Here is a 13,075-nt window from a genome sequence, read left to right as displayed (position 1 = left end):
GGGTTATTAGTTCACGCCGTAGATCTTCCCCTTCCCTCGTTAGCCCCCACAAAATGACTGCCGGGAGGGGTGGAGTGAGGGGGAGGGGGGGGGTTGTGAGAAGAAGCCAAAAGGCACAACAGTTCATCCAACCCCCGGATCCTCTCCAATGCACCTTCTGCTTGCCGCGTCTCTGGAGAGCTGCAGATGGCGCTCTCTTTTTGCTGCATGACTGCGGCGCCTGCAAAGACAAATGGACAAATCCCCAGGGGGGGAGGGGGGGGGGGGATTCGCCTCCGTTCGTTCCGCGGTCGGAGGGGAGACGATGGTTCAGTTCCTGACAAATCAGAGATGATTGTGTACCATCATGACTTGTTTACTTGGTTTCTCTCGGGGTTTGTGTTTGACAGCGTTGTCTGTTTTCCTTCTAAAGAGGACCTCAGCTTGCAAAATGAGGATTTAAAAAGTTGTCATATGGACCGAGAATGTGTGTGAACTCAGGTTGGACTTCAGAAGAAGTGCAGCAGCTTGAGAAAAGTAAAGAAAAACTGAAAGGACTTAGCAGCCCATGTCTTCAGCAGCTGTAACCATCCAATGTAATGCTATACAGTTAGCATTGGTAACTTACTGTGCAGCCAGGAACAGGAAGCCGCGTTTGTGCGGATGTTGACTTTATAGCGTCTTCACCACGCTGGAGATGACACAATCCAATACCCCGAGCTCAAATCCCATCCAAGGTCGAGAGCAGACTCTCAAGTTGTATGGAAGCAAACTCCGGGGCGCTGAGTTTCTATCCAGTCATTATCCCCCCCCCGCCGCCGCCTTTGTATGTTCCTCCACGTTCCTTCAGAGGCTGTCTTGTGCCGGCGAGATAAGAACGAGGCGCCAGGTGGGCGAGAACGAGACGTTCAGGAATACTCCGGGACTCCACATCCTATCCCATTCGTCGGCACGGAAAGCCCGTCGCCGTGCGCATGCATGCAAGGCACAATTAGCATTGGCGGCGCCGTGACCTTGAGCGGATATCCGTTTCCAAGGTGACGGTTAGCCGCAGCGCCGGGCCCTAATGAATATACGGCATGGATAATTTTGATTGAGCACCCGGCCTGCCTGGCAGATAATGACTTTGACGCTTCTTAGCAGAAATGATGACTTGATGACGATGGATTTGGTTATTTATCCGGAAATTTGCTCCACTTCTTCCGTTCGTTTAAATGTGTTAAAAAAAAAAAAAAACATAATTAGCTTGATGGAGACAGCTCCGTCCGCCATTAATCTGCCGTAAAACTCTGCAGCGAGAAACGCTCCCCATCATCTGAGATATCGTTAAAAATGAAAACAGTGAAGATGAGCGTGCCCGAGGTGTCCCTCAGGGAGCGCTATTGTGCTTTACGGCGCGCCATAAACCTTGCCACAAAACCGTGATTGAGTATTGACTGGCGTAAAACGTGCATTAAATCCATCATGGCGCTCGTACTCACTCAGCTTGGTGGCCACGATGGAGATGTTGTGCCAGGCCACGCTCTCCCGGTCCAGCAGCTCGTTGGTGGAGATGGTCCCCTCCACCGGGTCGATGTCGAAGTAGCTGTCCAGGTCGCTCCTCCAGTCGATGGAGTACCTGCGACGCACGCCACCATCCAATCAGCCAAGAACCTAACTCTCCCCGCGCCGCGTAAGGCAATAATCACGTTGTCAAAGCCTTCATTACTCATTCGGAATACTCATTTCCCGACCAATGTGCCGAATTCCAATCTCGGAATGGCTCACGTGCACTCGGGGCCGTGCTGAGCAAAACATTTCCTCCGCGCAACATAAATGAAGTTTGATTCTGTCTGGCATCAATCTGGCCGCCATTGAGCAACAAAGGTAGACAGCCGTATTTGTCATCCCGCATCCGGAAAGCCGCTTTTTATGGAGAATGATGGGAACGTCAGTTAGTGGCAAACATGCCAGATGTCTTATTAATAGATAAGGAATGGATCTGCTCCTGGCGGGGGTCGTCGTGGTGCAGGCACCAGATTGGATTACCGTAATCCATCAGTTTGAATTTTCTTAAAAAATATATATATTAATTAAAAATGTGGCTTATTATTTGTAATAATAAATGCATTTTTAAGCATATTTATTATTACTAGGCAAATAAAATGAAATACAAATATGAGGCATTCAGAAGACGCATTCAAAGACGTGATGATACGTAGTCATAGTAGTGTAAAGCTAACTATAGGGGTGTTAGTTCATGTCTGGAGGGCTCTAATAATGTTGAAAATCGCATTTAAAAGGTCATAAATAGGTTTTTATACAAAAATACAAAAAATATATATTATATATAAATATAAAAATATAATATAATAAAATATATAATATTAATAATAAATATATTATAAATAAAAAATATTTTAAATAATATAATTAAATAAAATAATAATAAAATATGTAATATAATAAAAATAAATATATGTAAATATTATCCAAAAATACTCCATTTATAAATAAGGAATGTGTGTAAATGTAGTGGAACCAATTAGCAGTGATAAACAAGGGAATACTGGAGTAGTATCTTCTCAATACTGGACAATACTGGGTCCATGTGTGGAGGAGACATACTGTTGTCATGTCATGGAATTCATGTTTACCATCAATGAACTTCAGCTCACAGTGCCGGCAGCACTCGTGCAGCCTCTTCTCTCTGATGTTGTTTGTTGCTGCACGGATCTCCCCCAACAACAAACTCCACTCCAGCATGAAGCGTTCTTAAATGATTGATCAGAGACCGCTGCTGTCGTACACGCGGCCGTCACATCGCTGGACTGCAACGTGAGGCGCCGGCGGCCATTTTTGCTGACTCTTGGGCTACGGTCGGGGCATTTCAAGAAGGCCCGCCTCACGATGCCACCGTCCTTCTTCTTCAAAATGTTGTTTCTCATTCATATTCATGACTTGGATTCTCTTCTTGTCTCGCTGAGCTTCACAAGGCGACCACGACAAAAATACTCAATTCTTCACCGTCTTCCCACGCAGTTTTTCCTTGTTTGTGTTATGTGTTACTGCCTCCTGCAGGGCTGGAGCGGGACTGTATTAATGACAACTTAGGACTGCTTGAATTTGAAGCAGGCTCATTTAATCACGTATTGATTATCTAGGCTGCAAATACTTAAAATGGGACCTTTTATGCTCATTTTCAGCCATTTGCATTGAGTTGTGGACTCCTATAGAGCAGCTAAACATGATCAGATCTTCCAGAATCTGCACCTATTCCAGTTCATTCATTCATTTTTCTACCGCTTATCCTCACGAGGGTCGCGGGGGTTGCTGGAGCCTATCCCAGCTGTCTTCGGGCGTAAGGCGGGGTACACCCTGGACTGGTGGCCAGCCAATCACAGGGCACATATAGACAATGGAGTCGCTAATTAACCTAGCATGTTTTTGGAATGTGGGAGGAAACCGGAGTAGCCGGAGAAAACCCACGCAGAGTTGGTTGAGGGTGGAATTGAACCCTGGTCTCCTAGCTGTGAGGTCTGCGCGCTAACCACTCGTCCACCGTGCAGCCCTCTATTCCTGTTGTATTTGCAAAACCTTTGAATTTACTAATTACTACAACATATAGCAAAAAGTATAGACTTCTCTTGACTTGTACTCCTTAATGATATACTATGACTAGTTACTATGAGGTACTGTTGCTAGTACTCATGGTTCAAAGATTGGCTAGCATGTGGTAATCTCCTACTGGTTGCAGATTAGCTGAATAAGCATATATTATAAACTACAATACACTTCCTGTATCCCACTAAAGAGGCAAAGCATCGCCCTGCTGGGGTCTTCCGGATTGTTCCCAAGTTCACGACCAACACGACGTCATCATATCGAAAGCTCCTCAAAGCCTTTTGTCTCCCCGAGACGCCGCTAACAGCACGCATGGCGCTAAATAGCACCATCGTTGAGTAGCCCCGAGTCTAAAAGCATGCTTCCCTATGCATGATGGGTCATGGTCTCCATTGTTTTCACGTCGGCTGATGGCACAGCACGCCGCCATCGCTTAATATTTAACGCGCAGGAGACAAAGTGCAGTTTTACAAACAAGAGACGTTTTTTTTTTTTTTTTTTTGTGACCGGGGCTTCCGCTCCTTGCTTTTGTTTAGTGTAGTCTTGCGGTAAAATATTCATGAAAAACATCTCCTCAGCAAAGTTACAGGTGTCCCTCTAACACCGACGATGCATCTGGCAACACGCGCTGGGCCCCCACGGCTAATAGATTTTAGGAACAAAAGGCTTCTCATGCATTTTTTAAGACAGGTCTATTGTTGTAGCACTCGTGTAGGCTGAGGGGAGGGAGGGGGGGGGGGCAAAGGGAAGAAAAGCGACAACTTATGTCACATCTATTACGGCCCAGTGATGTTTAAACGTCTCCCCTGGTAATTACCTCGAAGAAGCAGTACTCCTATTTAGATCTTATCGCACCGCTGGACACTCTTTTACTTGTACTGCAGTTTTTTGTGTGTGTACAAAAAAAAAAAAACTAGTTGCACTTCACACTGTTAGCTTTTAACTGTGAGGAGTTCAGGGTCATGGGAAACCTCAGAGCGCCACCTGTAACCCTGAAGAGGATAAGCAGTCAAGGGGACGGTGAGACAGCGATGGTCACGATGTCCGCCCCAGCGAGCTTCCATAAAGTCGGCCTTTCGCAAAGTCACCAAAGACGAGTCGAGAGCGATGACGCAAGCCGCCTCCTCGGCGACAAAGTCAGATGTCGAGGCTTGGGATTGATTGATTGATTGTTCCCTGGGCTGATGAGGCAAACTGACCCAACTCTTAGGATGAAAGCGGCGATGGCCTTGATGAACAAGAGCGGCAGACATTGACGAGCAGATTAAAGACATAAAGGCTTCAATCGCCGCGCTCGGGGAGCCTGGGGAGACCCGTCGGGACATTTCAGTCCAATAAGCGTGCCGGAGTGCGGCATAGGGTTGTTATTCCCAATCAGCCTGCTTTAGAAGACTTCATTAAAAGGCCAAAGCGCTTCGTTTGTCCCGATGATTACATTTACATCGCTAATTGGAGGTAATTGGATTACCTTGTTTATCAACGGCCGTTCTTGGAATGGGCGGGAAATATGATCCACTAAGACACCGTATAACAACAAACTTCTTTCCTGCTTCTTTGCCTTTTTTATATGCATTTTCATTTAATTTTATTAGTTTTTTAATCAATGCAGGCCAAATTAGTTCCAAAATGGAACGGATTGTGTATTAATAATTACTGCTATTTTACATCGCAATATAATAAGTAACAGCAACCGTTGAAACTGTTATAAACTATTAATAATCAGAATTATTCTTAGTAGTCGTAGTAGTAATATTAGTACACTATTAATATTGAGATGAACATGAACACATTATTCAGAATACACATTCAACTATAATAGTATTAATATTTATTTATTCATGATTTACTCCTGATATGAATTAAGATTATATATTATATTAATATGAATTAATATCTATATATTAATATTAATATATATTACATATTAACATACATTCTATATATTATAATATTAATTATATTATATTAATAAGAAAAAATATATATTGTTAATATTAATATTATTCATTTTTTTTCAATTAATACAAATATTAATATTAATGTTAATATTAAAATAATTATGATAATAATAATAATAATAATAATATATTGCACACATGTATATTGCTATGAACATACTATTATTATTATTACTAATATTATTATTATTGCTAATATTAATTATGATGAAAATGATGATATATTTTTGCACGTGTATATTTTTTTATTTTTTTATTTATTATTATTATTATTAGTAGTAGTAGTATTAGTATTAGTATTATTATTAGTCATAGCATTGCTTAGCAATTCTGTCTATTCAACAGCAATGACGCATCATTATCCAACGATGTATGAACGTGACCGTCAGCCAATGACGTTCCAACGCCACAACGTGAGAACTAACAAGTCCAAAATATCCGACGCCAAGCGACTTCAACTTTACCTGACTGGACTGCTGCTGGCGTCCAAATCCTGGGCGGTCACCGCTCCAATGATGGTGCCCGCCGGTGTGTCCTCGTACACATCCATCACGTAGGCGGGCTTATTGAACACCGGGGGCTCGTCCACATCCAGCACGTTAATCTTCACCGTCGCCGTGTCTTTGAAGGCCCCGAAGGTCTGGAACCGAGGATCCAGATGAGCATTGGAGGCGTCCACCTTGAAGGTGTACGCCTTCTTGGTCTCATAGTCCAGAGGCTAGAAGATAAGAGACAAAGAGGGTTCAAGTAACGATCACCCGCCCCGGCTATTTGTCTTTGCAAGCGCCCGTGGCGGCGTTCCAGAGGATGCATTTTACTCCATGAAGGTTGTTTTGGGGCGTCAGTCAGGAAGCATGCTCGGAGTAGCAGAGGTCAAACGGCCGCTTGATGCTTGAGCGCAACTTTGCCAAAGTCGTCATAAATAAAAAAAAAAAAAAATCATCTCAGAGGCGCACGTGCTCGTCCTTCCATGAGCTTCTGACATATCAGCTCAGGGTCAATTAGTCAAAGAAGCGAGCGCAGGAACAGGCGCATGGTCGGCACGTCTGAGGTGTTGAACATCTGACAGCGGTGACACCCTTGTTCTCGCCTCCGCTTGTCTGCTGCCTTCTCATGTGAGACCGCCCCACGCTCGCCGTGGTCACGCTCCGTCTGCCCGCAGTCACATGAGAGACATTCCGTTTTGTGTACTTCAAATGGACTAACAAGTGAACGCACCTTGGCAGAAACGCCGTAACCTTGCAGTCCCGGGATCGGCTTCTTTGGGAATGGGTGCGGAATGAGGACCCATTAAATGTCCGAATGTATTGGAAAAGTCCTCCTTTATCTGGATTTTACAATCTTTTCACTAGTGCCAAGTCCTAATGTGCATCCTTACTGGAGGTGCATCAAAACGGAATAGTTTATTCCTTGGCCGATGCCTCCAAACACTTATTGGCGTCTTGGGTGTTTTTCACCTGACTGTATTTGTGTAAGTATCTCTTCTACGCCTCAGCCGCTACAAAATATGCAATTGTACTGCCTTTTTTGTGGTATTATTTTTCTGACAAATACAGTCCACAAAATTTGACCCCATTTGAAATTTCTCCTACCGCTCAACACACTCTATAAAACAACCCGTTGTAAGTTTAAGGTGTTTAATCCAGTCACAGAAGTTGGTACACACCTTTAGCGAACTAACAAGCATGTGTGTGTAAAATTTCAGCAAGATTGTTGGAAGAACATGGCCACCATCAAGCAAATAGTTAGGGGCACAAGGCAGGGTTAAGCAACTAATTAGTCATTTAGCATCATTGTATAAAATTAGAAAACGTTGAGCAAAACTTACAAAACTTATGATTCCTGTTTTTTTTGCTTGTTCACATGCGGCTTAAATGTGCTAATTTGAGACGAGAATCAGAATCGGATCAGGTGCCAATGTGAATGCAGTATAAAGCGATGGGAGCTCTTCTCCTGGGACCCAGCCAAGTAGGGTCGATAAAACACCCGCGGTTAAAGGAGTCTTCTCCCGTTTCTCCCCAAAGTTCTTGCCAATCGCTTGAATTGTTGCCAACTCGCCTCTTCATCTTAAATTAATTAGCAAACTAATTAAAAAAAAAACCAGCCCAGTAGAAGCAATCGACGCCTTTCTCTGGAGATCTCAGATGTGTTATCAAGACCTCCATCTTCTTGATTTTACACACCTTCCTTTCACCAGCGTAGCAGGTGCCTGTTAAAGGACAGGGGAAGGGAGGGTGGAGGGTGGATGGTGGAGGGTGGACGGCGGCGGTGGAGGCCGTCCAATCTAAAAGCAATCACTGACCATCAAGCGGTGTGATTGGTTTGATTACAGTGCACCAGTTTCAAGCGCACATGCTCCAGAGACAAGACCCTCCGTCAGGAAATACTCCTGTCCTGTCGTTCCGTTGCAGACGGGGACTGACAGCGAGCGGCGCGAGGCGGCATTTTAAAAGACGGATTCACGGCGGCGGATGGCGGATGTACGCAGTTAATGTTTGGCAAACAGCAACACTTCGTACCGGGGATTCAGTCGCCTTAAACACGTCAGTCGAATACCCTTCATTTAGACTGCGTCGCCGACACGGAGCATACATGGAGCAGGGACTGCAGTGGCGGGCGGTCTGACAGCAGGGGGTGCACACCAGGCTTCATTAGCCGCCCTCTCACTGGGGGAATCGCCCACAATTAAGAGAAAGAGCTGTGACGCTGTCCAATGTACTGAACTGTGACGCTGTCCAATGTACTGAACTTGACTTAGTCCTCAGATGGAGAGTAGAAGCCTGGCTTTTGCTTCCTGTGCTCCAATCTGCCAGGAAGCACAGCTGGCGTGCCGGCAAAGAACGTTGGAGTTAATATAATGGAGGATCATTTTAAAGCACAAATGTTTTTTTCTTCTGTGGAGGAGGAAGTAATGGCAGAGGACAGGTTTGCTTTTTATTGTTTAAGCCCGGGAACAGGGGGCGTATTGACTAACATGTTTTGTCTTATTTACTTTGAAAATAGACGGAAAAGACTTTACCACGCCGGCAAAGCAACCAAACCTTATGGAACAAAGTCATGATGAAAACCAGGAAAAGGCAATGAACCCGTTAAAGACACCCAAAACATTCCCAAAACAGTAAAATTACTGACGGGCTGCACGGTGGATGAGTGGTTAGCGCGCTGGCCTCACAGCTAGGAGACCTCTGTGTGGAGTTTGCATGTTTTCTCCGGGTACTCCGGTTTCCTCCCACATTCCAAAAACATGCTAGGTTAATTAGCGACTCCAAATTGTCCATAGGGTGGCTGCACGGTGGACAAGGGGTTAGCGCACAGGCCTCACAGCTAGGAGACCCGAGTTCAATTCCACCCTCGCCCATCTCTGTGTGGATTTTGCATGTTTTCTCCGAGTACTCCGGTTCCCTCCCACATTCCAAAAACATGCTAGGTTAATTAGCGACTCCAAATTGTCAATAAGGTGACTGCACGGTGGACAAGGGGTTGGCGCACAGGCCTCACAGCTAGTTCAATTCCACCCTCGGCCATCTCTGTGTGGAGTTTGCATGTTCTCCCCGTGCATGCGTGGGTTTTCTCCGGGTACTCCGGTTTCCTCCCACATTCCAAAAACATGCTAGGTTAATTAGCAACTCCAAATTGTCCATAGGTATGAATGTGAGTGTGAATGGTTGTTTGTCTATATGTGCCCTGTGATTGGCTGGCCACCAGTCCAGGGTGTACTTGACCCCTCGCCCGAAGACAGCTGGGATAGGCTCCCTCCCACATTCCAAAAACATGCTAGGTTAATTAGCCACTCCAAATTGTCCATAGGTATGAATGTGAGTGTGAATTGTTGTTTGTCTATATGTGCTCTGTGATTGGCTGGCCACCAGTCTGGGGTGTACCCTGCCTCTAACCCTGAAGACAGCTGGGATAGGCTCCAGCACCCCCTGTGACCCTGGTGAGGATAAGCGGTAGAAAATGAATGAATGAATGAATGAATGAATAACATTAGTGACACCTAGTGACCAGTGTAGCGTACTACATATCAGCACAGTATCTATTTTTATATTTACTTCATTTAGCCGTTTTTATGCTTAATTTAAGTGGTAAAATTCCTAACATTGGCTCAAGTATGCATATTTTTGTATGAAACAGCATGATTTATTAATATATTTTTTAAAAGGTTTGAAAAATGTTACCCATGACGCAGCGAGGGGTTGCTGTATTCCTCATTTTGTGAGATAAAATCGGCAAAGGCAGTCCTTTTGATGTTTCCCAGTTTCACTCCAGTGCGCAGATGGGAGCAGTAACACAAACTGGCACGGCGATGAGCGGGAATTGTCTTGTAGCCAATCATTCTTTGTGATGTGACCAGCAGGGGGCGATGATGAGCTTGGGCTTAATGAGAAGACGAGTTAATGTGTCAATGCTTGAAGAATCAAATCAGATCTGGAGGCCGTGAGGGAAATATCCCAGGAAGTCATTCTCGCCCCCCCCCCCCCCCCCCCCACAACCACCTTTTTCTTTTTTTCCCCTTCCTTCCACTCGGATGACCTACTTCTAAGTGATTCGGTTTGAGCGCCGCCCTCGCACATTAGTCGTGCACCTGTTCGACAGCCACGTTTGAAGCGTCTCATTACAGTCCGAGTTTTTTTACATTTATTTATTTATTTTTTGACTCTGCTGCACATCGACACTCCCGAGTTCCTCCTCTGCCGGTGCTGCTGCTCTTCAACATCACAACGGAACGTGCTTGAAATTCCAGACATGTTCCCGTGCCCTTTGATATGTAAATGTGCACCTTCAGTGCACTGCCACTGATACTGAATGGAGCATCTCCTCGCCTCACAATGGAACCTGAACTCCACAAGTCGCTTCCTAATATCGACGAGCGAGCTAATCAAGGCATCGCACGTTGGCGGGGTGTTTTACACCTTCCTCCGCCGCCAAATCCACAACAATCCGCCTGTTGCTACGCAGAAAGCACAATCAAATGGCGTTACAATATCATAATTGATTCTTCAGGGAGGCGATGGATGGTCTCGTGCCAGCATCCATAGGGGACCCCCCCACCCCCTTCCTTCCTCACATGTTTAAGGAATCAGCATCACAAGGTGGCTGATTCCCATTTGCGGGTGCAGAAACGCTAAAGGTATTAGCGGGAGATTAAAGAGGCTGCAAAACACAGGAAAAATGTTCAACGTGTCATAAGCGCCGCGGCATTAAATCTGTTTAAGCACCGCATTATATATTTACAAAGACACTTATGAATCATTAACAAACCCCCGGGATGACTTGTCGCCGGTGTTACACCTCAAACATGTTTGGAACTGTGGACGTGCACCCCTCGGTAGCACGGGTAAGCTAAGTCGTACGATGTTATATGTTATAACTATGTTATAAAATCACACAGTGTGATGCTACGCGTATTAACAATGTTAGGGATGGTTGTACCTGAAAACTTTATACATTAAAGTGGACGTTAAAGTATTAGCATTGCTAGCAACGGCCGGAACGTATGTGTGGGCCAATACAAGCTGGACTATCCGACAAACTGTTGTTGAACTCTGACCCCTTTCCAACATTACTTGATTGTGTTGACGAGTCGGAAAAACAAGTTATCAGTGTCCTAACTCGGTTTATTTTGTGTAAGTAATCGGAATAAAGGGTTTCGGCAGCTCTCCGGAAGTCCTCAGGAGTGTTTGTTAGCATAGTTGGCTCAGGAGAAAATTCCACAAACAGTTTGGGCAGGAGGCAGGAAACCTAAGGAATCACTGCAGTAAGACGCGCACATTCTGGAAGATCTAGAAAGCCTTCTGTATGGGTTGTCATGTTGAGCTGCTCTATAGGAGTCCCGAAAATTTTTGAGTTTGAGTACCCCGTTTTTCCATGACTGTTCCTACACAAAGTGAACAAACTGCTTATATAGTTAGCGTTAGCATCGACAGTGGATAAAATTACAGCGAGCGAATTTTGGAAAAACGACCAACCATCAAGGGATTTTTCCAAAAAGGCCAAAAGAAATGGAAATGGGACCACTTCAAGTCCCAGCGTCACCTCTTGGCCCTCCCATGCGGCACCTAGCACATAAAGACACTCCGACACTTCCTACTCCTGGCGAGGTGTTATTCTCTTCCAGGCGGCCGACCGGATCCCCTGCCGCTGCAAGGTATTGTTTCCTCTCCCCGCCTTTGGCTGCTAGCCTCCGATCACAGCGGGGCTGGAAATAGCTCGCTTCGCCTCCCACTGAAGCCTTCAGCGCTTTAATCAATAGATTAATTCCCGTGCGCCCGCCGTCTGTGTGGGCGAAGAGCCGACGCTGGCTATGATGCCACTGGATGAGCTGGAGCTGCTATCAGGTGTCATTAACCGGCAGCCCTTCCCAAACTTTCCCCGACAGGAAGCACACGGTCTCCCCCCTAATGGGCGGATATCCCCTTTAATCATCAAAACAACATTACGACAATTACCCTGACCTTCGTAGCGGTCTCGGTATGACTCGTCTGCTCCGAAGTGAACCACTATACCACCGGCTCATCCTTTTTTTCCCATCCGTGAAATCGTCTTATGTCACACGGAACAACATCAAAAGGTGCTTTCCAAGCCTTCAAATGGAATGACTCAACGCTTACAGACGGATTTCATTTGGCTAAATGTTCCAAATATCATGTACAAAACCAATAAACATGAGAGGGCTACCTTTAATCCTCTAAAAAAATAAAAAATAAAAATCCAGACCACATCATCCGCAAATGAAAAGCACCATTCATTTTTAATTGGGCTGCACTTGCAGGTTTTTGGTCGTAAAACCAGACTTTTAATGTGAGGAAGGCTTATTTCTGGTCCCAGTGCCCACAAGGCATGCTTGGTCCAACATCATCATAACCTATGATGTCACAAATGGACCAAATTCCTTCAGGAATTCTTCCCGGTAGACTCTCCACGATCATCTGTCCAAATATGTTTACATACTGAATGTAGCAAGAGAGCAGGGGTGTCCAAAGTGCAGCCCGGGGGCCGTTTGTGGTATGCCGTATATTCTAAAAACATCTCATTTGTAAAGCAAACTAATAAAAGAGAGTTGAAATAGTTGGATAGCAAAAACAACAGAACCCCCCCACCCCCCACCCTGACCCAGACTATCAGGACTGGCCTTTCATCATCCAAATATTCCCATTGAAGTCCAGAATCCAACACAAGTCCTGGTATTTGTTAGTAAATGTGATTGGGGGACCCCTAGTGGCCATAAAGTGCATTTGTGTAAGTTGTATTCCCTCACTTCCCTCCTGAGGGGGCGGGGGGGTGACGCTTGGTCGGAGCCCGCGCCATCCATCATGTCCAAATTCACTAAAGTTAAATAACGGCACGCTGCTTCTCGTGGGCTGGCTGAGGACGCGGAGGGCGGGGGTGCGAAGGCGGCGATGGCGTCAGGGCTGCTTAATGTGCGTTTATGAGAATACTCCATTTTTTCCCGTTTCAACTTTCCTGGCATACTTTTCGGGCGTATAGCAGTATCTGTAAAATGTATGCCTGATCCAGAAACAACGGTGCTGGTC

At 45.4% G+C, this 13,075-nt stretch overlaps 1 protein-coding gene and 1 long non-coding RNA gene across 5 annotated transcripts in view; one reads left to right on the top strand and one right to left on the bottom strand.

Annotated features, from left to right (window-relative positions):
• LOC131109040 (uncharacterized) overlaps positions 1-13,075 on the top strand; it is a 271,033-nt gene that overhangs the window by 192,680 nt on the left and 65,278 nt on the right. The window lies entirely within an intron of this gene.
• LOC131109038 (cadherin-12-like) overlaps positions 1-13,075 on the bottom strand; it is a 75,803-nt gene that overhangs the window by 8,365 nt on the left and 54,363 nt on the right. For both annotated transcript variants that reach the window (XM_058060573.1, XM_058060574.1), the window contains exons 7-8: positions 6,005-6,258; positions 1,461-1,597 (exon numbers count right to left, since the gene is read on the bottom strand). In XM_058060573.1, coding sequence (XP_057916556.1) covers positions 1,461-1,597; positions 6,005-6,258 — 391 coding nt within the window. The remainder of the gene's footprint in view (positions 1-1,460; positions 1,598-6,004; positions 6,259-13,075) is intronic.

This window comes from Doryrhamphus excisus, chromosome 21, assembly GCF_030265055.1.
Source record: "Doryrhamphus excisus isolate RoL2022-K1 chromosome 21, RoL_Dexc_1.0, whole genome shotgun sequence".
Lineage (NCBI taxonomy): Eukaryota > Metazoa > Chordata > Actinopteri > Syngnathiformes > Syngnathidae > Doryrhamphus > Doryrhamphus excisus.
The sequence above is the reverse complement of the archived record's forward strand: the minus strand, read 5'-3'. Positions and strand labels throughout refer to the sequence as shown.